General features: G+C 45.6%; 1 protein-coding gene across 1 annotated transcript in view; it reads left to right on the forward strand.

The window, feature by feature from the left end:
- The window catches only part of SIAH3 (siah E3 ubiquitin protein ligase family member 3), a 76779-nt gene extending 51489 nt beyond the window's left edge, over positions 1-25290 (forward strand). Inside the window, exon 2 of the mRNA XM_008145595.3 lies at positions 24622-25290. Coding sequence (XP_008143817.2) covers positions 24622-25290 — 669 coding nt within the window. The remainder of the gene's footprint in view (positions 1-24621) is intronic.
- The last annotated feature ends 698 nt before the right edge of the window (positions 25291-25988 follow it).

Below are 25988 nucleotides of genomic sequence, written 5' to 3' on the forward strand. Positions count from 1 at the left end.
CCTTGGCCCTCGCAACCGCTGCTTCGTCCAGAAGGTCATCTGGAAGGTCATCCAGATGGTTGTTCCACTGTTCGGCTGTTCGGTTGATTTGCATATTATGCCTTTATTATTATAGGTTTCTCTTGGGTATGTACCTAGGAGTGGGCCATAAGGTAACTCTATGTTTAATCATCTGAGAAACTGCCACAATATCTTCCATAGCAGCTGCACCATTTTACATTTCCACTAGCAGCGTATGAGGGTTTCAATTTCCCCATAGCTTCATCAACATTTGTTATCTATCATTTTTACTTTAGCCATACTAGTGTGTGAAGTAGTATACGATTGTGATTTTGAATTGCATTTCCCTAATTGAACATCTTTTCATGTTCTTATTATTTCTTCATATAACTTTCCAATCCCTTGCTATCTCTTTTTTTTCTTCTGGTTCCCCTATGATGTGAATGTTGGTTCAGTTGGTGTTGTCCTAGAGGTCCCTTAAACTTTGCTCATTTTTAAATTTCTTTTTTCTTTTTGCTGCAATGATTGGATGCTTTCTACTACGTTGTTTTCCAAATCACTGATTTTTATCCTCCACTCCATCTAATCTACTATTGATTCCCTTTAATGTATTCTTCATTTCAGTTATTATATTTCTCATTTCTGACTGGTTCATTTTTATGTTTTCTGTCTCCATTTTTATGTTTCCTATCTCTTTGTTAAAGTTCTTACTGAGTTCATCTACTCTTCCCCTAAGTTCATTAAGCTTCCATATAACCAATATTTTGAACTCTTCATCTGGTTGACCTCTTGTCTCCATTTTGTTTAGTTGTTTTTTTCTGAAGTTATGTCCTTTTTTTTGTTTTTGCTTTTGTTTTCACTTGGGACATGTCTCTTTGTCTTCTCCCTGTGTTTGTTCCTATTTATTAGGTAAGTCTGGTATTGGCATCTCCTGGTATTGGCAGAGTTGCCTTATGTAGTAGGTGTCATATGGGGCCCAGTGGCACAGTCTCCTTGGTCATCTGATCCAGGTGTTTCAAGCATGTCCCTCGTGTGGGTTGTGTATATCCTCCTATTGTAGATGAGCCTTTGTTTCTGTTGTGATGTCAGGAGAGACCGACCCTCAGGGATGACTGGTTGTGAGGGATGGTCATGACTGTAGTGGATGAGCTGTTGTGCAGGGGCTGACCCCAAGAAGCAGTGTTCACTTTAGCAGGTTCTAGTACCTGCCGAGTCTGTCTTTTGTGTGTGTCATTTGTGGAGATGGTTGGGTGGTGCTCTGGTGTGGTCTGAAACCGGCTACTGGATATGTTGGTCTCAAGGCTCTTGGGAGTGTCTTGGTGCAGGTCAAAGACAACCACTGCTGGTGCTCAGCCTGCATCCACCTGGTAGGAGCTACAAAGTGATCAGCAGATGATTGCCACCTGTGCTGGGCTTGGAGGTGCCTGGGAGAAGCTAAGCTGCAAATAGAGACCAGCTGCCATTAGTGCCAGGCTTAGGGCCACTTAGTAAGAGGTACAGAGCCTGCTGAGGCACGGCACTGTTTATTGCGGTTTGTGAACCTACGAGTGATTTTAAGCAAGTCTCTAGCACAATCTGAGACAGGCTGTTTGTGTGGAAAAGCCTCTGGAAGTGGCTTGTGCTGGCCCACAAGTTGAATGTGTGGGGATCTCAGGGAATCAGCAGAGCTGGGCAAATGGTGTTAGCCAGTTTGATGGAAACTCAGACTTGGCCTCAGCCTGAACCTGCAGGCTGGGTAGGGGGAGAGCTCAACAGAGAAAGAGAGGTGTCTGTCAGCATTCCTGTCCATAAAGAGCTGTCTCATTCAGCCACAATCCCTACTGGTTCTCACAGACAGAAGTTAGAGGACTTCTCTTCCCAGCACTGAAGCCCTGCACTGGGGAACTCTGGGTGGGGCTAGGACCCCTCTCTTCTCAAGAGGATGACTGCAGTTGAGATATCCTTTCTATTTACTATCTGCCACACAGTGGGTGTGGCGGCAACCCCTCCCCTCCATTCCACATCGCCACCCCTCCTACCAGTCTCTACATGGCTTCTTCTGCATATCCTTAGTTATGGGATTTCTGTTCAACTAGTGTGTAGTTGGTTCTCAATGATGGTTGTTCTGTAATTTATTTGTAATTTTGATGTGCTCATGGTAAGAGGTAAGCACATCATTTACCTACTCCTCATCTATATATATTCTTTTGAGAAATACCTATTTAAATATTTTACCTTTTTAAAAAATATTTTTTTATTGATTTTTAGAGAGAGGGGGAGAGAGAGAAGAAACATTGAGATCAGCTGCCTTCTGCATGCCCCCTACCAGGGATGGAGCCCACAACCCAGGCATGTGACCATACTGATAGGGAATCAAACCTGAACCTTATGGTGTATGGGATGATGCGCCAACCAACTGAGCCATCTGGCCAGGGCTATGTAATTCTTTTTCTAATCTATTTATGTGGTGAATCATATTAATAGCTTTATAAATATTAAATCATCCTTGCATTCCTGATATGATCACTTCCTAGCCAAAGGATTATTATTCTTTCAATATGCTGCTGTTGAATTTTATTTGCTACTATTTTATTTAGAATTTTACATTGGTATTCGTAAGTGATATTGGTCTATAGTTTTCTTTTTGTGTTATCTTTATTAAATTTTATTATTAATATTATAATGGTTTTCTAAAAATAAGACCACCTTTTGATCTTCTTAACAATTTAAGTAGGGTGTGGATCATCTGTTTGTAAAGATCTGGTAACAATTGTGGTAAAGAATTTCTCTGTGAAACTAGTGGTTGCATCTTGGGAAGGTTGTGGGAGAGGAACAACAGTTTTCTCTATTACTTCCTAGCAATTGATATGTTTAAATTTTCTATCTCTTCTGAGATTACTTTTGTTAATTCATCTATTCTAGAAAAACTAGACATATATTTGCATAGGCTGAAGCAAAATAGTTTCACCATTTCTACAAATTTCCTCCCTCTGAGCTGTCCTTTAAAAATTACTCAAACTGTTTCTTTGGCTAAAGGAGACCTCTTTGCGTCTCCCACTTTTGCACATTAGCCTCAGTGGAACAATTTAAATGTGAAACAAGTTCCCATTCAGGACACTTGGCACAGGTTCCACCTAGTCAGTAGCTCATTTCCTCTACTTCTTGTCTTGCTCACTTAGAGTGATTTTCTGGACAAACATGGGAAAGTAGCTTAGTCCTAAATTTGAATAAGGTCTGTAGTTAGTTAAGACTATTGCACCAATTTTATTTTCCTGATTTTAATAATTGCATGATAGTTAAACAGGTTGTTAGCATTAGATGAAGCTGTATTAACAATACATGCATTGTTTTTTCAACTTTTCTCTAAATCTAAAATTAGTTCAAAATAAAAATATAATGTTAAAAATATCCAATATGTTACACAAAGCTTGAATGTACAACTTTACAGCTAACAATAGAGTATTTTCAATGTAAAAGGAATCTTTGCTTTTTAGAAATAGATTGTTTTAATTAAATGTACTTGCAGCGATATTAATAGTAATAATGAACTCACTTAAGTAAAATAAAGTTATTCTATTTTTTAAAATGTAGTATATAAATCATTCTATTTGTAAAAAATTCCCACCAAACATAATTTATTTTATGTTTTCAGTATGCAACTATACGTATGTCTACAAAGGAGTTGTATGTGATTGGCTTTAAATATGCATTTTGTAACTGCTACTAATTCTATATCCCTCTTCACATCCCACTCCATCTACCTGGCAATTTTTTGGTAAGAAATTTGTTTATGTCGACCTCTCCTTCATCCCCTTAAATTGTTTTAATGGACCACTAAAGCCTTCATGACAAGACCCAAACTTTCTTGGAGGACATCCATAGCTAGTTACCTCTTCTGTGTCATTTCTCATCATTCCCACCTACCTGGCCACCTTGACCTCCCAGGATTGCTGAACTATTTGTAGCCTTCAACTCTGTTGCACAGGTTTTTGCTTTTTGCCTATCTGGATGTCCTTTCCCTCTCTCCACAACCTACTCTTTAACAAGACAATCCCCATTTGTCTTCCAAGGCTTAGCTCAGTTATCACCTCCTCCATAAACTTTCCTGGCCAGATTTCTCTCCTTGCCTCTCTGCTCCCACAGCACCCTAAACTTATTTCTGCCATAGCACTGACCACACCTGTATTGTAGTTCTCTGTTTTCCAGCCTATTCTCCATTAGACTGTGCTCTCTTTAGGGGGAAGACACTATGTCTTATTTATTATTTTATTAAGTTCTATCACAGTTTCTGGCACATGGGAGATGGTTGATAAAGTTAGAGGAATAAGTGAAAGAATAAAACTAAATCCATACACTCCAGCTTCAGGCATGCTAACAGAGCACTACCTGATCACCCGCTGCACACCCACCAGTGACCTGAATAAGGTGGAGTTATAAAAAGTGCAGTCCTCACTTTCAAACTATGTAGAAGGTTAAATCACTCCTGCCCACACCCTACTAAGCTGGCTTTATGGTCCATGGCTGCTTCAATCCAGAACTCTTGTTCAACCTTCTTTAGCTTGCCAAATGCATATGAATCTGGCATGGCAATATACTGGGTGCAGAACTGGAACTAGCTGGGCACTTCCATGAGGCTCACCACGGACTCATGTTACAAAATATTGCATTATCCCAGGGCATTTCCACTGCCTGCCACACAACATGAACTGTGGCTCCTGGTGACAGAAAATGTGTCTCCCCCATAATCTAGTGTTTGAATGCCTTTGCTGAGAATTAGCTTAATCCAGAAGCTTTTCCCACTCTCCTTTCTGCCCTGGGACCATGCTCCGAGGTCCAAAAGAAGCATTCCCTCAATAGTTCCTCCCTGTTTCACCCCACCTCACTCTATAACCTCGCCACCCCAGTCATCAGGTCAGGACTCACTGGCTGAAAAAACAACAACACCCAAAACTGGACTACTGTTACCCTACCACTGCGTTGAATTTTCTTACTCTTTGTACTAATTTTCTAGTTGATTCTCTTAAGTAATTTCTCTTTGAAAAGCATCTCCCCTCCTGCTACTTGCCTCTTCCAGAGTCAGCCTGGACAGGCAGAATCTGCATCAAAACAGCCTTGCTGCCAGTGTCTTCATCCATCGGCCTAGCCCAGTGGTCGGCAAACTCATTAGTCAACAGAGCCAAACATCAACAGTACAACGACTGAAATTCCTTTTGAGAGCCAAATTTTTTAAACTTAAACTTCTTCTAATGCCACTTCTTCAAAATAGACTCGCCCAGGCCGTGGTATTTTGTGGAAGAGCCACACTCAAGGGGCCAAAGAGCCACATGTGGCTCGCGAGCCGCAGTTTGCCGACCACGGGCCTAGACCAAGGCCTGGAATACAGAAAATGTGAATCAGCAAATGCTATTGACCTTACCTATATTAAAAATTACATGAGACACTTTTTAAAATGCTAGTGATGGTTCAAGCTAATAGTTCTTGACTGGAGAGATAGAATAAAAATGAATAATAGTATATGTTATTAACTATCTGTTGAGCCCCTGTGGGAAAGGCTCTATACACACATACTTCCACTGTTATTCTTAGCCACTCCAATTAGAAGCCATACCATGTCCAGTGGAGCTTATGTATCATTGTCATATATCCAGGATACCGAACCAATCAAAAGTGTTGTGATATCTCTTCCCACCCCCACCCCAGTCTTGCTTTTGAAGCACTCGATAATCTGGTCACACTGTTCCTACCCGGCCTTATTTCTCATTATTCTGCCGAGGTTTCACCAGTCCATGGAAAGACTAGTTCCTTAGCATGCTCAAGCTGCTCCCCATCCTCCAGAAGTGCTCTCCTCTCCCTCCACTGCCCTGCTCTCATCCATGATTTCTGGCCCATTTCAAGGCTCACAGCCCCCTGCCCCCCTCTGCACAAGCCTTTTCCTACAACTCAAGCCATTTGATATTGAAAGGAAGGCAGCTTGCTTCACTCCATGCACTCTTTTATTTCGGAAACACACAGCTTCACATATGGCAGGTGCTGGTGAGCTTCCTGGTGGACAAAATAGCAATGTCAATGGTCAATAGGTCACGGTGTCCAGCATAGTCTAGTTGCCCTATGGGCATATGCTGATTGGCAAGGATGGGTAGGGAGGGTGGGGGAATGAGCCTACAATCAAAAGTGAATACTGGCAGAATCCGCCTTTCTTATGGGATAGCGATGGAAGTGAGGTCCCATCCCCCTCCCCGCATGGACAGAGCTCCAGGAGAGGTCACCGACAAAGACAATGTTCTATCTCATTATCAATTCAGTCCTGGTGGAAACCCTTGCCAGGGCCCTTAATTTCTTGTGTTAAAACAACAAATGAGGTGACCCCAGTACGATCTCTAATAGGTAGCATGGGTCAACAATTATTCATTTATACTAGTGCTTTTTGCATGACAGGCTGAGATGAAAATTTGTCCTCTTCCTGGCAAGAGCTATAAATTAGTTTTATGCTACTGTTAAACCCAGAGGCAAAAAAAGGGGGAGAGGGACTGGAAGTGGAGGAGGATCAGCAAATAAGGCCTGACTGCTTCCAGCCACAAAGCTACTTCTTGTCCCACATGCATCAGGAGGAGGGGCAACAGAGGACAATGAAATTGGGCCACAAAAGAAATTGATGCAAAGACTCCGAGATGAGACAGTGAACTCTTTGAGGATCTGAACTGCATCTTATTGTTCTTTCCATCCCCACTATCTGGCAGGTTTGCCAGATAAACTTACTAATAAATTATTGGATGCATACAACAATTGTGTCTCTTTTAACCAGATCGGAATGAAAGCAATTATGCCACATCCATGTGAGTTCTCCAGGACTAAAGGAGCCAGGAAAAACAGCGATGTTAACCTACACTTTTTCACGTGTATTGTTCTGTAAGTTATTAAGTGGGGGGAAAAACAGCTTATAAAACTATATATATATAATATTTTCGTATTTATGGTCAAAAGGCACTGAAAAAAGCCACACCAAAATGTTAATAGTGCTACTGTCAGAATAGTGGCATTCTTCGTTTTCTTTATATTATGCAGAATTTTCTAAAAATTTTGTGATGAGAATACATTTCCTTCTAATCAGAAAAAAAATGTTTTAAAAAATTTTTACATCATCAGCTCATAGTTATCTGTGCTAGAAAAAGAGAACAGTGGTGTAGATCATCTAGAATTTGGGGTAAATCATCCATGCCTGACTTTGGAATATGCCACATACATTTTCCCCCAGAAGACTTATCTTCCTAATTATGCTTTGCTCTATACTTAATATTAGGATTAGTTCTAAGTCCCTGAGCTCCCTTGCCAGCTAATGAGCTGAACTGGATAGCAGGGAAAAGTCAGTTTGGAATGAAATGAAGTATGAGCTGCAGATAATCCACAGGCAGATCATGGAGCTCTGGCTGCACACACAGGGGAGGCAGGAAGCTCTGCTGGCTCAGTTCCTGTGTTCTAAAGCCAGCTCCTAAGGGTCAAAACATAGCGTCTTGGAAAAGACTCCCATCCCTTCTGCACCCTAGTTTCCCTGCGTGCAAACTGCAAGTGGTAATAGTCTCCACCTCCTGGAGCCCGGAGGATTCCATGAGATGATGCGTGTAATGTGCTTGTCAGAGGCCCTCAGCAGGTGTCAGTCAGGACAATTATGTTCATGCCCTTCCATGATTTGTATTCACATCATACTTTCTTCCAGACGGTTTGAAACACATTTGACCTCTTCCTCATATCCCCTAGGAGAGGAGCAGGAACCATCATTCTCATTTCACAGTCACAGAAACCAAGGCCTGGAAAAGTAAAACGAGTTGCCCTTGGTTTTGTAAGGCGTGGCAGTTCTGTGACCACATCTCAGTTCGTCATGAATCTTCATTGCCGTCTGTCCCACCCCCTCCCCACCACACACAGTGGGGTTCGACTATCTATACCTCTGTTTCTTTTCTTAGCTCAGGAAATGTGAGTTTTAACCTGAAGCCTATACATAGAGACTTGTGAAGATTAGCAGGGGAGTTACTGTTCAGTGCTTGGCCGAGATCAAATGCAATGGAAGTGCCAAGTTCCAGTCGTGGGGAGAAATTGGAGGGACTTTGTTCATTCTGAGTCCTTGTCATGAGGCTGGTGCGTTAGCAGGGCTGGGGTTGAGGACCTGCCATTTCTGTGTTTTATGGAGGAAAGCCTCCTTCCAAAATACTCTGATATTAGGTTCATGGAAGAAGTTTTGGCAGCCGTGGAATGGGGGAAGGTATGAGGAGGAGGATAAAGTCCTTCCAAACTCCCCTTCCTTTACAGGTAATTTATATAGAAATCAGACCCTTAAAGTGGGTTCTAGTCCCTTCACCACCTCCTGTCTAAGGCACCTTCCTTCTCCTTCCTCTCCTCCTGCTGGGATTGACATTCAGAGAAGAAAAACAGAAAGGACGGGAGTTTGTACTCAGGCCTCTATAAGACGCTGGTCAGGATACCACCTTGATTGTTCTGCAAATCTCTCCCAGACCCCTGAGAGCATTTTCTGCCCCTGCTGGAAATGTCAGGTCTGTGATGATCGGGACCACATTTGCCTTATTCACTATTTAAGCCCCAGCATCGCTCAATATGTATTTGTTGAATTAATGAGTGAGTGAATGAGTGAATGAATTTACTATATAAAAGCAGAATGATACCGAAGAGGGTGATTTTTGTTTGTTTATGTATTGTTACTATTTAAAACTAAGAAGATGAAGCTACTTCTAAATTCTGAACTTGAAAACCGAATTAAACTAAATAGTAAGAGATTACAGACACTGAGCCAAACTGGCTAGGGCAAGAGCTTAGCTTTAATTAATAAATTCTCCACTTTCTAAACTAAATAGTAAGAGATTCCTGAAAGTGGAGAATTTATTACTTAAAGCTAAGCTCTTGCCCTAGCCAGTTTTGCTCAGTGGTTGGAGCATCGGCCCTCTGAATGAAGGGTCCTGGTTTTGATTCTGGTCAAGGTCATGTACCTCAGTTGCAGGTTCCATCCTTGCCCTGCTTGGGGCCCACGTGGGAGCCAACCAATCTAAGTGTCTCTCTCACATCAATGTTTCTTTCTCTGTCTTTCCTCTTTTCTTCTACTCTCTCTAAAAATCAATGGAAAAATATCCTCAGGTGAGGATTAACAAAAATAAATAAGTAAAAATAAAACTAAGCTCTCTCCTAAGAAAATGAATTTAAATACTGTGCGGGGGTGGGGGAGGAAGATAAAACAACTCCCCATTCTGTATTTAAAATTCCCTCAGAGCCATGCTTCCCCCACCCCGCCCGTGAGGTTGGTCTGTGCTCAAAGCTCTGCCTGGGCACGAGGACTCCATACGAATGACAAGTTGATATCTTGCAGAATGGGATAGCCCTCTGTTATGAAAGGACTTTGAAACCTGCAAGGATAGAGGCTATAAAAGAATCAGAGAGGTAAGAGAGATGTCTGAGGTCATTAAGAATCGTATATCTGATTCCAAAATGGGATACGTAGGAGGAGGTAAGTGGAAGGGGAGTATCTGTTGAGCCCCTTGATCCTAAAAAATGTGGTCTGTGACCCAGCAGCTTGGGCATCCCTGGAGCTGGTTAGGGACGCAGAGTCGCGGCCCCAGCCTAGACCTGTTGAATCAGTCTGCCTTTTCACAAGATGCCCAGGTGATGCGTGTGCACACGGCCGTGTCTGAGTCTCCCAGGCCCAGCCTTCTCTCAGTGGAGAAGAGCAAAAACAGTTTTGCTGCTTGTGAAATTCCAAGAATGGGAGAGAGACTTATGCAAGTGCAGGGCATAAAATCCGGTGCTTTAGGTTAGTTGAAACGTTACATGTGTCTTCTCTCCTACGACACTCCTAGAGCACAGGAACAAAGCAGGGAGAGGAAGCAAGGCCAGCCCCTGCTGCCTTCCCAGAAGTGACCCAAGTGGCAGGCATTGTGTGGGCTCAACCATCCTGGCCTGCAGACGGCTGAGCCTGAGACGTTAACCTCCCTCCCCTCGGGCCAGTTTGAGATGCTTGTAGAAAGTGAGCATCCTCCAATGGGGGGGGCCTGTGAATACAATAGGACCAAGTGGAAACGTAGCCATGGTGAATCCTGGAAAGAAATACAATTATTGACACTATTTCAATTGCCTTGAAGTACATTGCGCTAATTATCTTAGCACACACTAATAACCGTGTTCCTTGGAGACACACAGTGGCTGTAATAACTTAAAGATGAATATTGGATGAATGAGTTATTAGGGACTGGCCAGACTGCTAACCTCCCAAGCCCAAGGGGTAGCAATTCTCCTGCCTTTCTATGTCTACCCCCCACACCCCAAAGCCTAAGATTTTTATTAAATATGTACCCAGTGACTGGAAAAGCTTTAGAGTCAATAAAACACCTGCCCCCACCTCACTGATGGGGATTTACTGAGAGCTGCCAGCAGCTTTTCACGGTGGGGCTGTAGAGAAAGAAGGAGCTATTTATTCAGCCAGACGTGCACCAAAGTCAGGGGTTAGCCTCCTCCAACCCCTTCGCATGCTGCGGTACTAGTGTCAGTCCTCAGCCCCTAATCTGGTCTCGGAAGGGAGCCTTCTGCCTCTAGAACCCAGGGGCTAGGCCTGCACCTTTCCAGGCATGGCTGTGGATACCTTCACTGCCTTTCATCTGGTTTTCAGGCCCAGCGTCTCCCGGGGAGTGTCAGCCACAACCCCTTCTAAGCCACATGACTCACTCTCCCTGGATACCCAGGACCTGTCCCTGTTGTGATCCTCATTGCCAGCCTCCAGTGCCCCCAGTTATTGGCATCACAGCAACTAGATCACTAGGTGGTCAAATGAGCACATGTGAAAATGAAAGCAAAGGCTTTCTAGTGTTCGTAAGTCTCATACAGTATGCCCATTTAATAGTGATCTGGAGGCAATGGCCACACCACACCCACTTCCTCTTTCTTTCTTTTTTTTTGGTGTATAGCATGCAGTAAAGAGCACAGATATTTAGTGTATTGTTCCATGGATATACATATCTGTCTATATGTATATACATATCTATATCTATGTATGTAGGTATATCCATGTAGCCAACCAGCTAAATCAAGAGTTAAAATATTTCTGGTCCCCCAGAGACTCCATCTTCCCAGTCAATATGCCCCACACAAAGATAACCATTGTGCAAACATCTTCATCATGGCATGTTTTTGAATTTCATAAAAATAGAATTATTAAGGATGTAGTCTTCTGTGTCTAGCTTTTCTTATTGAACATGTTTTTGAAAGTTATCCATGTGGCTGTGTGCAGTAGTAGTTCATTCTCTTGTTATAGGTGTGTAGCATTTCATTGTGTGACTATACCACAAAGTATCTATCTGAAGAATATTTAGGTGTTTTTCCCATTTTTGGTTATTATGAGCTAATCCTTCTATAAATACTCATGTATGTGGTTTTTTATTTTTTTTAATTTCAAAATGCCCATTTTGTCAGGTGTTGATTGTAACTATAAAGAATCTGAGATTTCATTCTATTTGCAAGCTCACCTCAGTTTCATAGATGATAGTGGATGACATGAGACTCCTGGGTCAGAGATGAAGGGCAGTTTGTTACCTACAGCAATAGCAGTAGCCAGAGTATTTGCATTTTTGCACTCATTCCTTGGGGCCCAATTCACACAGGGCATTACAGAGAGGGTTGGATGATGCTGCACACACAATAGGTTGCATTCAGCAGGCCCATGGTCCCAGCAGTCAGAGGCTGTGAGAAAACCACTAGGTCAGAGTTGCGGGGAGAAGGAATGGGAATAGTCACATCAACATTCCGGTGGAATGTATACTTTACTCAGGTCCTCTAAGATAGAAAAGTTTAAGTCCCAGAGGAATTTGTTCACTCATTCCATATAAAAGATTTATTGAGCTTTTCATGGTACCAGACATAGCCAAGCTCTTATTCCCAAAAAACTTATATTGCAGTAGGGAAGATAGTTCACAGAATAATATATATATTATTCAGTAGTCCCCCCTTATCCATGGTTTTACTCTCTACAGTTTCAGTTACCCATGGTCAACCACAGTCTGAAATTATTAAGTGGAAATTTCCAGATATTTTGAGAGAGGTAGAAAAAGACCATATTCACATAACTTTTATTACAATATAGTATTATGGCCAGGGCCAGAGTATGTTATTGTTGTTAATCTCTTACTGTGCCTAATTTTTAAATTAAACTCTATCATCTTACCTTATAATAGACAAATATGCAAATTGACCGCACCTTCGCTACGCCCAAGCCACGCCCACCAACCAAGCCCACCAGGAAACCGTTGCAGGGACGCTGGGTGTAGCGGAGCCCAAGGCCAGGAAAGCCGCCGAGGCTTTCCCGGCCTTGGGCGCCAGCGGGGAGCCTGCGCCGATCGCAGGAGACCACAGGGGGTCGGTTCCTGTGATCGGTTGCAGGGACGCTGGGTGCAGCCGAGCCCAAGGCCACCGCCCAGGGCCAAGCCCGGACCCTGAAAGAAGGCAGAAGGCGGTGGCCACAGCCAAGGCCTGGGTCCCCGGTGCCGGCAGAAAACTGGTGCAGGCAGCCAGGTGAATGAAGGTCTATTGCACGAATCTTCGTGCAAACGGGCTACTAGTAGGTATATATGTACAGTCAGACCTCAGTTCTTGAACATCTCCCATCTCAACCAAGTTGTTCATGGAAAAATGTCTCTGTTTTCAAATAAAACTTTGGTTCTCGACTCAACCACTCTGTCATGCTGATATCTGTATAATCAGTCATATGTCTCTCAGGTGACAAACAAAGGAGAGAATGTGCAAGTATAAGTCAGCTTATTGCTAAACCTCATGTTGTTAACATCTCAGGAAATTGTTCTGTGAATATTTTCATGTCTTTTTGCTTTTGTTGCTGCTTATTATTATTAAACTAGGGGCCCAGTACACAGATTTGTGCACCGTTGGGGTCCCTCGCCTGGCAGTCCGACATCCCCCAAGGGTTCCCAGAGTGCGAGAGGGCACTTTGCAAAGTTGCTGTTGCTCGGCAGCTCCTGCATTGAGTATCTGCCTCCTGGTGATCAGTGTGTATCATAGCTACCGGGTGGTCAGCCAGTCGGCCAGTTGGCCTGTCAGCTGGTCGGCCTGTTGCTTAGGCTTTTATATATATAGATATGTACAATAAGTCACCATGGGTCCTAAGAAGGTTAGTGATAACACCAAGGTGAAAAGAAAAGTTGTGAGACTGATGATAGAGCTTAGAAACAAAATAATTGTGAAGTATGATAGAGGTGTTCACATGTCTGATATAGATACCAAGTATGGCATGGCAAAATTGACCATTAGCACAATTTTAAAACATAAAGAGGCCTTCAAGAGTGCTGATGCTGCTAAGGGTGTGAAAGTGCTCACAAAATAACGATCACAGGTAATTGAGAAAGGTTAAAATAGGGAATCATTTGAGGGTCTGGAACAGATTAATTCAATTTACATTATTTCTAATGGGAAAAAATTATTTGTTTTTTTTAAACAAATTGCTTCTCAAGCAGCTGTCCGGAATGAATTAAGTTAGGGAATGGAGGTCCCACTGGAATAGGAAAAGCATCTATATATATAAAAAGGCAGTGACTGTGATGACCGAAACGACCGTTCGACCGGTCACAATGCGGTGCTAGCATAGATGCATAGACACAGGTAAAGTCTATGAGTGAACTAAGAATGAACACGACAAATGCTTGCCTCCACGGAGCTCACACTATAATAAGGTTAGGTCAGGGATAAGAATTCAAAAGTGCCACCAGCACAGACCTGAGGTGCCACTTCTCAGAGCCGCCAGAGATACACCTGGTAGTGGACTGGGAGCGTGACTGAAGGGCTGGCACCAACGTGAAGGTGGGGACATTCTGGATTTCCCAGAGGAGCCAATGGCTGCCTAGGAGGCGGAGCTTTTGATGCTGACTGGCATAGAAACCAACCAATCAGAACCTAATCTGGGTGAACTGCGAAGGCAGAACGTAAGGTGGGGGCTGAGGAGGGATTTTAAGGGCAACAGCTGTTTGGTGTAAGGTGTAAGAAAGCGGTTCAATTTTTTAATAACCAGTTTGGCAATATAGTGCATATCAGTCCAGATATAAGGGTTATGTATTTTTGTCTGCCAAGAGCATCTCCTCCTGCTGAAAAAGCCCCCCCCCCATTTAAGCAATCCTATCCTATATAATCTATCTATACTAATAAAAGGGTAATATGCTAATTAGACTGGGTTGACTAGCCATCTTCCAGACTTCCGACTTCCTTCTGGACAAAGCCATGGTGGTGGGGACTGAGGCAGAGGAAGTTAGGGGTGATCAGACCGGCAGGGGAGAGTAGTTATGGGCAAGATCAGGCTGGCAGTGGAGGGCAGTTGGGGGCAACCAGGTCGGCAGGGGAAGGCAGTTGGAGGCAACCAGGCCAGCAGGGGAGGGCAGTTGGGGGCATTAGGCAGGCAGGCAGGTGAGTGGTTAGGAGCCAGTGGTCCTGGATTCCAAGAGTGATGTCAGGCCTAAACCAGCAGTCAGACATCCCCAAGGGATCCCAGATTGGAGAGGGTGCAGGCCAGGCTGAGGGACATCCCCTCCCATGCATTAATTTTGTGCACTGAGCCTCTAGTCTATATATATAAAAGCCTATGTGACTGTTACGACCAAACAACTGGAACGACCAGAACGACCAGTTGACCAGTCACTATGATGTGAACTGACCACCAGGGGGCAGATGCTCAATACAGGAGCTGCCCCCGGTGGTCAGTGAGCTCCCACAGCCAACCTCCCCTGGCTGGCCAACCTCCTGCGGTCCCTCCCTCTGGCCTTCAGGCCCCAATCACCTGGTCAGGGTTGTGCCCCAGGCTGGGATGGGGAACGGGGGCGGGAGGGAGGAGGGGGGTGGTGGTGGCAGCTCCTTTCTTGGGGCCAGCGGCCAATCTCCCACAATACCTCCCCTCAACCCCCCCAGCTGGCAGGCCCCAATCGACCTGCCACCTGCCCGTTATGGTGGCGGTGAGGGAAGGAGGAGGCGGGGAGGTGGGGAACCACTCGGTGGCGGGGTGCCAGCAATGGCGTCAGCATTCGGCATCTGTTCCTTCTGTGCCCGGCTTGGTGACTGTTGCCTCCTCTCCCGACCCCACTGGGGCCTTCGGGCCCCAATCAGCTCGGCCTCTATTGGTCTGGCCCCAATCGGCCCTGATCGCAAGCCAGGCCTAGGGACCCCACCCCTGCAGGAATTCCATGCACCAGGCCTCTAATAGTATATATAGGGTTCAGTACAATCTGTAGTTTCAGGCATCTGTTGGGGTTCTTGGAACATATCCCTGATAGATAATAAAGAGGGACTAACTTTAGTACTGATAGATTCTATGAAGTGAAACAAAACAGGGTAAAGGGATTGGCAGGCTTTGTTTTTTTAATAGGTAAGTGAAGGACAGCCTCAGATTGAAGGTAATTCAGGGCAGAGACATGAACAGAGTGTGAGAAAGAGTCATGTGGGTACCTGATAGTGTTTTAGCAGAGGGAACTGACAATGCAAAGGCCCTGTGGCAGGTGTAGACAGTGTGTGCAAAGAATAGCAAGTGGTCAATATGCTTAGAGCAGAATGAGTGAGGGAGTGTGGGTGAGAAAAACAGGAGGCCAGAGAATTTTCCAGGAGCCAGAGTATGTTGGTTCTTAATGGCCATAATATAGCATTTGGGTTTTATTCTGAATGTGATGGAAAAACCATTAAAATATTTAGTGAGAAAAGGCAAAAATGGACACAGGAAAACTCATGTGTTAGTTTCTTAAAGCTGCCATACAAATTACCACACACTTGGTGCCTTGAAATAACGGAAATTTATTCTCACACAGTTTTAGGGGCCAAAATCCCAAAATGGAGGTGTTGGCATGTGCAATATGACTTGTTCTTGTTCTTGTTCTGGTGGCTCCTGGCATTACATGGCTTATGGCCATATCACTCCAATTTCTACCACTGTCTTCACATAGCCTTTTCCTCTGTCTGTGTCTTCTCCTCTTCTGTCTCTTTAGAACACTTGTCATTGGGTGTAGGGCCGATCAGGAGGCTATCAAAGTAGTCAAGAACAGTGATAAGAATGACTTGCTCTTGGTGGTCACAGTCAGATGCTAAGAGGTGGTTAGATGGTCCAGCAGAAAACCCGGGCATTGGATAAGTGTGTTGCCTATTGTGAGATAAACATGTAGCAGACATACCTGACCTAGTCAGAGTGAGAAACAGGGACTAGCTTGATTTATAAGATGACCAGCTTGATCAGGAGGCGTTTGAGACCACAGGACCAGCATCTGTGTAGACATCTGTATGGATCCATTTTTACAGTATGTTACCCATGGACCCTGTTTCTAAAAAGTTTTGTCCACCAACATTTTTATTTTTCTCTTTTATCAGTAGTACTCATTTCTCTCTTTTCTAATTAATTAATACCTATATGGCCCAAAACTCAAAGTATCTCTGTGTTTGCTAACCAATATCTCCTTATGCAAATAATTATGTTCAATTCACATAATTTTGATCAGCAGTAAAGAAACTGTGTATGCAGTGATATATCAGAGCCAAGATTTTGATACCCTTAGAGGTGACATGAGACCAGCATAAGTCCTTGACTCAGTGGACAGATACAGCAATATTTAGGGAATAAGCTTCCAGGCCCATTCCTAGAGTAAAGAATCTCTCTGAAATAGTTTAACCAATCTTCATAGCTTGAAAACTATGAATTTCATCAAAGAGAAATTTCTAGCACCTATTATGCTAATTAACTACTGGTTACACTCTGTGCAAAAAGAAAACAAAACATGTGAAGGTGATCTGCCTATGACATCTGTCACCCCATTGGTGGCCGTGGGCTGATTCCACTGATACGGCTGGCTAAGCCGGTGTCCATTTCCTCCCTCACCGCTCCATGTGCGTCGCTCCTCAAGCTGTGGAAGAGGACAACCTTCCCACGAGAAGAGAGAACCATCTTTGGTCAAGGGTGTGAGTAGCTGCGCTCCCCTGCCAGAACCTGCAAACAAGCTCTCCATGTCGGAGATGTAGGTGTTGCATGTGGCAGTTTGCCTTTCTCATGAAACAAAGAAGCCAACCTAATTCCCCAATGAAAACCTCTGCGGAAATGTTAATTAGCAGCATCCGCTCCATTCCCAGCTGCACCCCTTAGAAGTAGATCAGAAATATGGATGCTAATTCAGGCAATTGTCATCGTTATCTCTGGAATGTGGCCTTTCTAATCAAATAGGTGATCACCTCAAAGTGTGAATTCCTGGTTAGGGAATTGATAACCCCTACCGTGTAGGTTAAAAATGTACACATTTATACCACATTATCTCCTCTAAAGTCGTTTAGAGAAAATTATAGATATCATCTTGCTGTCCACATGAAGACCTCATCCATCTGTGAACCAAGTATAACTAAGTTTAAGAGAAAGGAGTGCAAGACACACTTTCTAATGAGGATGTTCTATCCCAGGTGATAAAAGCCATTGTTTTCTATCTCAGCTTAACTTGTTTCTTAACTATTCGGAAGCATTTCAGAGTCCTCCTGGGTTTTGTGGGCACATGTACAATCACGTTAGGTTTTGAGGAAGAGAGGTGGGGGCTACCCACTGTTGCCCACTCCAGGAGAGCGGAGTGAGCAGGACTCGGCCGTCAGCCTTAGCTGTCCTTCCCAGAAACACTGAGGATTTTCCTAACACCACCAAGTGGAGCCTGAGAGCAGTTACAATTATTCTCTCTTCTCAGTCGACCTGATTCTCAATTTGGTTCAGGCCTTGACTTGATCCCACTTCTCGGCCCTGAAATGGTACCCCACGTACTTGCTCTTCCTCTCTGCGTGTAAAATGCATCCATACCATCGCTGCCTCTCCCCTTTCTCCCAGCAATGAAAACCCCACTTAATTAACTCTCACAAATAAGGCCCGAGCAAACTCAGAGCAAATGTCCTTCGTTTGACATTGGGTACAAAATCCTCCTTCAGCTGGAATGCGTTAGCATGGCCATGTTCCTGGAAACAAGTGGAAGGGCAAAGCTGTCCACTAAATATTGGGAGCAGACGCAGACACTGGAGAAAAGGTCACGTGATTTTCCAGGGCAGGTTTCGCCTTTGGACGCCAGGATTTGGAGAGATAGCCATTACCAACCATGGAAGTGTGGCTGATCTAATTAAGGGAGTGTTTTTAAATTCAATTACACCCTCAGTGGAAATGGTCTCACTAATGCTTGGGGAAAGAATTATATGCAGTCCATAAAGCCTAACATTTTTAAACCCAATTTTGCACAATGTTCTAAAGGTTAATTCAAGATCTTTCTTCCAAATGGGAAGGAAGGCATCTGTGGACTGACTGGGGTTTATCAGCCTGTAAGAGTTCATTAGTTTTAATTAGCGTAATCACTAATGTTGCACTAACAGTTTAGTGAAGGAAAGTAATTACTCACACATCCACTGTATTAGATGGAAAGATTAGAATTCACTTTCCAAAAACGATTAGCATTTTGCCAATTAAAAGAATTCCTTCTCCCTACCAGCAGCCCTGTGACCTCGCTCACACAAAGATCATTTCAATGAAACGTATTTAGCATCAGAAAATGGAGCAGGAAGAAATGAAGAATAAGGCTGTTTTTATTCTTAGCATCTTCCCGGGGCACAGCCAGCCCCGGATTCTCCATGAGTTTGTAATGTCTCGCTCTATTTGCACAGTCATTGACTTCTGTCGCTTTAGATTACACCCCCGGTGCTCTGTTACCCAGCAGCAATTAAAAAATGAAAAGGCTGGTGGAAGTTGAGGCCCAACAGAAGCAATGGGACAGCCTAGGTGCATTGCCTTTGCTAGGGCCCAGTGAGGGAACAAGTGTGGGGATTTGGTGGCCAGCCCCAGCCTGAGCACCAGCCTCGAGCAGGCCCTGCTGGGGCTGCCTGCAGGAGCTCTCTAAAGCATGAAGTTTATCTCTTGGGCCCTCCTACTGACTTCTGCCCGGACTGGGTGCCCCCTTGGTGCCTCAGCTCAGGTTACAATTCTTGGGCAAAATGGTCCGACTGCTCTCCAGCACCATGGCCCAGCTCCTCTCCATCCCCACCGGGCCCTCCATCTACTAATCACATGGAGCTTGTCTTTTCTCAACTATCCCATGTTCTTTTAAACCCGGCTCCTTCTAACCTGCTCTTCATCTTTGTCAGCAAACCCTTTGCCGGTTCTGTTAGAGCATTCATCACTCATGCTTTGCCCAGTGTCAATGTCACTTTGCACTGACTAGAATAGCTACCTCCCCCATCTGCAGTCAGAGCCCCCACTGCATCCTGAATTTTTGTATTCTATTCTACGATATATAATGACATTGAACTGCTGGGGCAGGAACAAGGATCTTATTCTGCTCAGCATTCTCAGCCTGTTGCAAATGGTAGGTGGTGTATACACGTTTGTCGAGTGGCCAAGCGAATTGTAGGTAGGAATTCTACCCTTCCCACCTCCTCCCTCAACCTCATCAAATCTCAGCCTAGGAGGGCCGGTTTGGTCAGATCAGCAAACATCACAGAGGAAGGAATGGAGACATTTGCGTAACAGGTGGGCATTCCCTCCTCACCTGAGCACCTCACCCAGCACCACTTCCAAAGAGAGCCGACCCTTGCTGAGGGCATCTCTGGGCTCTGCTTGGGTTCGGCCATTGGGAAAGCCTGGCGAGAATTTGGAGGCTGGGAAGAAAGGGGGATCTAGGTATTTCTTTCCCACTCCTCCTGGCTTTGATTTCACATCTCAAAGGTTAGCTACACAGAACAGGATGGAGAAGATGGGAAAGGGATCTGGAAAAGGACATGTTGGAAATAATTCACCCGGAGATTGTTTCTGAGATGGGAATTTCAGAGTGTTTGTCATCATGGCTCAGCTTTGGGAGAGGAGGCCCCGGGCCCAGTGCACTGTTGGGGTCTCCAGACCTCCATGTTGGCCTGTTCCCAGCCCAGAATACTGCCCAGGGGCAAAGATCAGCTCACCAGGATAGACACAAGTAGGCATGGACTGAGGCAAAAGGCCGCGGAGTCTTTACCCAAAAGCATTTCCTCTATATGGAAATGCTCTCTTGATGTAATACTTGATGTGGTTTTAAAGCTGTTTGAGAGGCATTATTTCATTTGATTCCCTAATAACCCTTTGAGATAAATATTTTGCTAATGGGGAAACTGACTTAGTCAACACTGCTGGACAAGTAAACTGGAAAAAACAACAACCAGAGTCTACTTATATTCAGGCTGTGATCTTCCTGGTCTGTGATCTATATCACCTTTAACTGATCTGGGTTCCATTCCCAGCTGCACCCCTTATAAGCTGTGTGACCTTGGTCATGTGACTCAACCTCTCTGTATATCAGTTTCTTCATCAATAAGACACACACAATATGTTTCTTTCCTGATTGTTGTAAAGACTAAGTGTTAGCCCTAGCCAGTTTGGCTCAGTGGATAGAGCGTTGGCCTGCAGACTGAAGGGTCCCAGGTTCAATTCTGGTCAAGGGCATGTACCTTGGTTGCGGGCACATCCCTAGTGGGGGGTGTGCAGGAGGCAGCTGATCGGTGTTTCTCTCTCATCGATGTTTCTAACTCTCTATCCCTCTCCCTTCCTCTCTGTAAAAAATCAATAATATATATATATATATATACACACATATATATATATGACTAAGTGTGAGAGAGGGGCCTCTCAGAGCCTGGGAGAGGAGGCTACGTTTGGGGCTTCCCATGGGAAGCCAAGACCAGACCTTCTGCAGGGCCTGAGACTGGTGGAAGGACCTGGGAGGGGCCCTCACACCTGGTAATGGAGTGTGTGACCCCTGGGCTTGTACAATCACAACCAATAGGAGGAACCTCTGACCCCCACCCTCACCCACTGACTAAATGGTACATGCCACCAGCAGGCAGGTGGGAACTAAGCTAGATTTTTGTTTATTTTATTATTTTATTTTTTATTACAGTTTACATCCAATACTGTTTTATAATAGTATTAGATGTACAACACAGTAGATAGACATTCACATAGGTCACCAATGTTCAACCAGTGTGCTGCAAGAATTTTTAAAACATGCAATACCTGACTATTTAGTCAGGGGCACTGACCTCTTTTTCCTTATCTTGTCAAATTTTTAAAAAATGAAAATAGCCAACACAACACTAGCCATCCAGTATGAATGAATCAAAATTATGCCTATTTTTTTGTTAGATCGGCAAAAATGTATGTTTTGGTGTGCTGCAGAATTTTAGTAGTTATGTGTGCCATGAGACGAAAATGGCTGGTACAGGTTACAAAGTGTTCCCTCCGATAATTCAAGTGCCCACCTGGCTCCATCGATAGTTATTACAATATTGTTAACTATATTCCCTATTCTTTATTTATCTTTTAATGTTTTTAATTGATTTTAGAGAGAGAAGAAGGGAGAGGGAGAGAGAGAACCATTGATTGGTTGCCTCCTGTATGCACCCTGACCAGGGATCGAACCCACACCCAGGCATGTGCCCTGACTGGGAACTGAACCAGCAACTTTTCAGTGCATGCAACAGTGCTCAGCCAACTGAGCCACATTGACCAGGACTATATTCTCTATTCTTTACCTTACATCCCCATGCCTATTTTGTAACCATTTAGAAATACCATTTAGTACTTCTTAATCCCATCACCTTATTTTACCCTGCCCCCCCCCAACACCCCTCCCCTCTGGCATCCATCAGTTTGTTCTCTGTATCTATAAGTCTGTTTCAATTTTGTTTGTTCATTTATTTTGTTCTTTAGCTTCCACGTGTAAGTGATATCATATGGTATTTGTCTTTCTCTGTCGGGCAGAACCAAGCCAAATTTCATTTTATTTTTTTCTAAAGAAGGAAATCGATCTTTTCTATGAAAAATTAAATGAAATAATTATGCAAAAAAATCTACTTTCCACAGTTATTACCACTTAGTAAATGCTACATACTATTTCCTTCCCTTCATTTAACACTAACGGGTGAGTGTTAGGAGGATTCTTGGACACAGCCTGCTCCTTCCTGGGCCTGGTGGGTGTGCAGGTTGGTGACAGCAGACTGCCCAGTAGCTGCCACCCAGGGACAGGGCAGGAGCACCGTAGCTCACTCTCTGGGTCGGCGGCATTCCCAGGGGAGACGCAGAAACTGGCAGCTGGGTGAACAACTGGAGGCAGAGCTAGCCTGCCCCCACTTGCCGATAGGTCACCTCCACCACCAGGTGGCCAACCCAGCACACCGTGTGTGTGTGTGTGTGTGTGTGTGTGTGTGTGTGTGTGTGTGTGTGTGTCCACTGCATGCCCTAATGAAAGGGAAGCTGGCTAGGCCTCAGCTGTTAGCCACACTCTGGGTCCGGGGAGACAAAGGGGCAGCAGTGGTGGTGAGTGTGAAAAAGACCTATGCGCTCGTCCTCTGTACACCAAAGCCAGGGGAGGGGCAAGTGCCCAGAGGCACCTGAAGTCCAGGAAGAGCTTGGAGAGCTGGGGCAGAAGGACGCTCTCTCCCTCAGGGCACCCAGGGAAAGGCTGCCATGTGACGGCCTCCTGCTTGGAGCACCCCCCCACCCCCGCCCCGCAGAGCTGCCACCTCCATTCAGCAGCCTAGGTCCTGCAGGCTAATTAAGTTAATAAGAAAGAACTAAAGGAATGGAGGAGGGAGCTGGAGGAGGGGCGGGGGATGCTGCTGTGCTCAGGGTTAGGAGGTGTGAAAAATGAATCTGTCTTTCAATTACCAGCTTTGTCACCCCAGGCACTTTACTACAGGAAGCCTGTTTCTTCACCTGAAAAATGTGAACCACAGGCCTCGTGTCACAGGGAGGACCCTTGTGAAAACCACAATTATCACATGCACACTGATGTCTGCACTACCCACACCAAGAAACATGCTATTTATTTTGCTCATGGCTGTGCTCCTAGCCCCCGCAGGGTCTGGCCATCGCAGGTGCTCAATAAATGTTTACTCAGACCTGAGCAGAAGGTACCGTCACAGCTCCCGGGGTTTTAAGGGCATTTTGGGGGACACTATTATGAGGAACAAAAGGTTAGGAGAGCCTGAGGGGGAGGCTGCCTGCCTGGTGGTGAGAGCCTGGGAAGCTGCTCCAAGCGGTGAGCCTGGAACAGAGCAGAAGTGTGCCTGGGGGCAAAGTCCCAGGGGTCCCAGGGGTCCCAGGCGAGGCTTCCTCTCTGGGGACCCTGCCCAGTTGCATAAGACCAGCTCTGCGTCCCACCAGTTACCTTGGAATCCGTGAGAAGGGCACCCAAAACAGCACCACCCCTGATAGCACCGGAAGGACAAATGGGAACATGCCAACATTTTGTTTTAACAATACTGGCAATAATAAAGTAGGGGCAATAATCCATTGACCTCCAGTGCCTGCACATTAACTATCGACAGTATCAAAAAAGCAAAAAAGAAAGGTGGTTTTTTTTGTTTGTTTTCTACAACTAATGACCATCGTACTGCATGTTCAGGAGAAAATTTCCTATTTGTATGAGTATCTTATTAAAGAATCAGAAAGGCATAACCGGTGCATTTTTTGGACTGAGTTTGCAGAGTCTCAATCACGCAAAGCATTCACCGTGTCCCTCGTTTTTCTTTTTAGACTTTCAAAAATGTTCCATTAGATTTGGAAAATGTCTTCTTGGAGGAGGAATCTTTTGAAGGACCTTCTGTTTTTTAATTGGGTAAATTTAGGTTCTATACTGCAATGAAATGACAGGACTTAACAATATTTCAGCATCTAAATTTGGCAAAACATTCAAAACAATTTTGTCTCAAAATATTTGTCAAAACAGACAACAAGTGTTGGCAAGGATGCAGAGAAATTGGAATTCCCTCACGTGCTGATGGGAGTGTAAAATGGTGCTGCCCCTTTGGGTAACAGTCCAGCAGCTCTCTTTTTTTTTTTTTAATTTCTTTATTGATTAAGGTGTCACATATTTGTCCTCATCCCCCCTTTCCCATCCCACACCCCTCCCCACGGATGCCCCAACCCCCTGTTGAACTTAACCATTGGTTAGGCTCATATGCATGCACACAAGTCCTTTGGTTGATCTCTCCCCCCTCCCCCCACCCTCCCCTATCCTCCCTCTGAGGCCCGATAGTCCGATCGATGCCTCCTTGATTCTGGGTCTGTTCTTGTTCCTCAGTCTATGTTGTCCATCATTTCCCCTAGATGAGTGAGATCATGTGTCACTAGATATATACTTATAAGAACTGAATGTGAGACGAGCAATAATAGTTATGCTGACAGGCAAATGAATCAGTCTGTAGTGAGTTTCTTTCTGGGCCAACAGTTCCTTTGAGACCCAATTTCAATGTCCACCAGTTCCTTATGTGTACATGTCAGCACTGACCCCTCAGCTCTGGATGGTGGACAAATGGTGATAACGGAGGTCCGACTCCCTCTGGTTTGGTCTCGGCCGGACCCAGGGGCACGGCTTCACCCGGACTCAGGGGCGCGTGGCCTCTCCCAGACCCAGGGGCGCGTGGCCTCACCCGGACCCGGGACCCAGCCTCACCCGGATCCAGGGACACATGGCCTTTAAGAAATAAAGTTTTCTCTCCCTGCACCGGAGAGTCTGCTTGAACACCCGGGGGTCTCAGCCAGGCCGGGAGACCGACCTCACCCCAACTAACAGCCTTCTCTTCGTCCCACAGTATGTGTCCAACTGCCGCGCCGCCGCTCAGAGCGCACCAGAGCAGGGCGGCTGCCCCCATCACCACCTGGCCCACCACCACCGTCACCACCTGGCCCACCGCCACCTGCGCCACCACGCCCACCCGCACCACCTCCGCCACCAGCAGGCGGAGCTGCGTGCCACCCAGGTGACGCCCTGCACGTGCCCCCTGGTCTCCTGCCAGTGGGAGGGCCACCTGGAGGTGGTGGTGCCCCACCTGCGGCAGACGCACAGAGTGGATATCCTGCAGGGAGCCGAGATCGTCTTCCTGGCCACGGACATGCACCTGCCCGCCCCGGCGGACTGGATCATCGTGCACTCCTGCCTCGGCCACCACTTCCTGCTGGTGCTCAGGAAACAGGAGAGGCACGTGGGGCACCCCCAGTTCTTTGCCACCATGATGCTGATTGGGACCCCCACCCAGGCCGACTGCTTCACCTACCGTCTGGAGCTCAACAGAAACCATCGGCGTCTCAAGTGGGAGGCCACCCCCAGGTCTGTCCTCGAGTGTGTGGACTCGGTGATCACCGATGGGGACTGCCTCGTCCTCAGCACCTCGCTGGCGCAGCTCTTCTCCGACAACGGCAGCCTTGCCATCGGAATCGCCATCACTGCGACAGAGGTCTGCTCCTCAGAAGCCGACATGTGAAGTGAGAGGCCACCCCTCCTCCAAGGAACTCTGCCTGTGCCCTTCGGATCTCCAAATTCCAGGACTCCACACTCCCTTTTATTCTTCTTCCCTCCCTCCCTCCCTCCCTTCCTTCTTTCCTTTCTTTTTTTTGTCTCAGGTACTTAGTGGTATCTAGTATTCGTCTGCCTTGGGCATTATATTATGTAAACATCCTGTGATTCAAGATCTTGGTGTCATGTTTGTCCTGATTAGTTGGAATAGTCTTACAGATCATTTTTATTAAATCGGAATGATGATTATCACCCCCGCTGCCCCTCCTCCCCCCCCCCCCCCCCCCCCCCCCCAATTCCCTTACTCCATGGCTTCCAAAATGAGCAAAATTCACCAAGACCACAAAGCAGACTGTTGGGGTTGAAAAGAGACTTGGTATCCAAACCATTTCTTCCTTCTCTTTTCCGTCTATTTCAGGGCGAGCTAACTCTGCAGTGTGTGCGAACAGCAGGTTGGGAAGGGGACCCGGCCAGCTCAGAGATGTATATTTCAGACCAAGCAGACACAACCTCAGGGGCAGAGCTGCGCTGCTGGCTGTGAGGGACGGTGTCTCCTCAGAAGGCTGGGCAGGGCCCAGGGCTGGAGGCACCCTCACACAATGAATGAGTCCTCTGGTTGGTCCCAGGGCTCAGGGCAGGGGGCAGACAGTGAGCCCTCTGTGGCAG

The sequence above is a fragment of the Eptesicus fuscus genome, chromosome 8 (assembly GCF_027574615.1).
Source record: "Eptesicus fuscus isolate TK198812 chromosome 8, DD_ASM_mEF_20220401, whole genome shotgun sequence".
Lineage (NCBI taxonomy): Eukaryota > Metazoa > Chordata > Mammalia > Chiroptera > Vespertilionidae > Eptesicus > Eptesicus fuscus.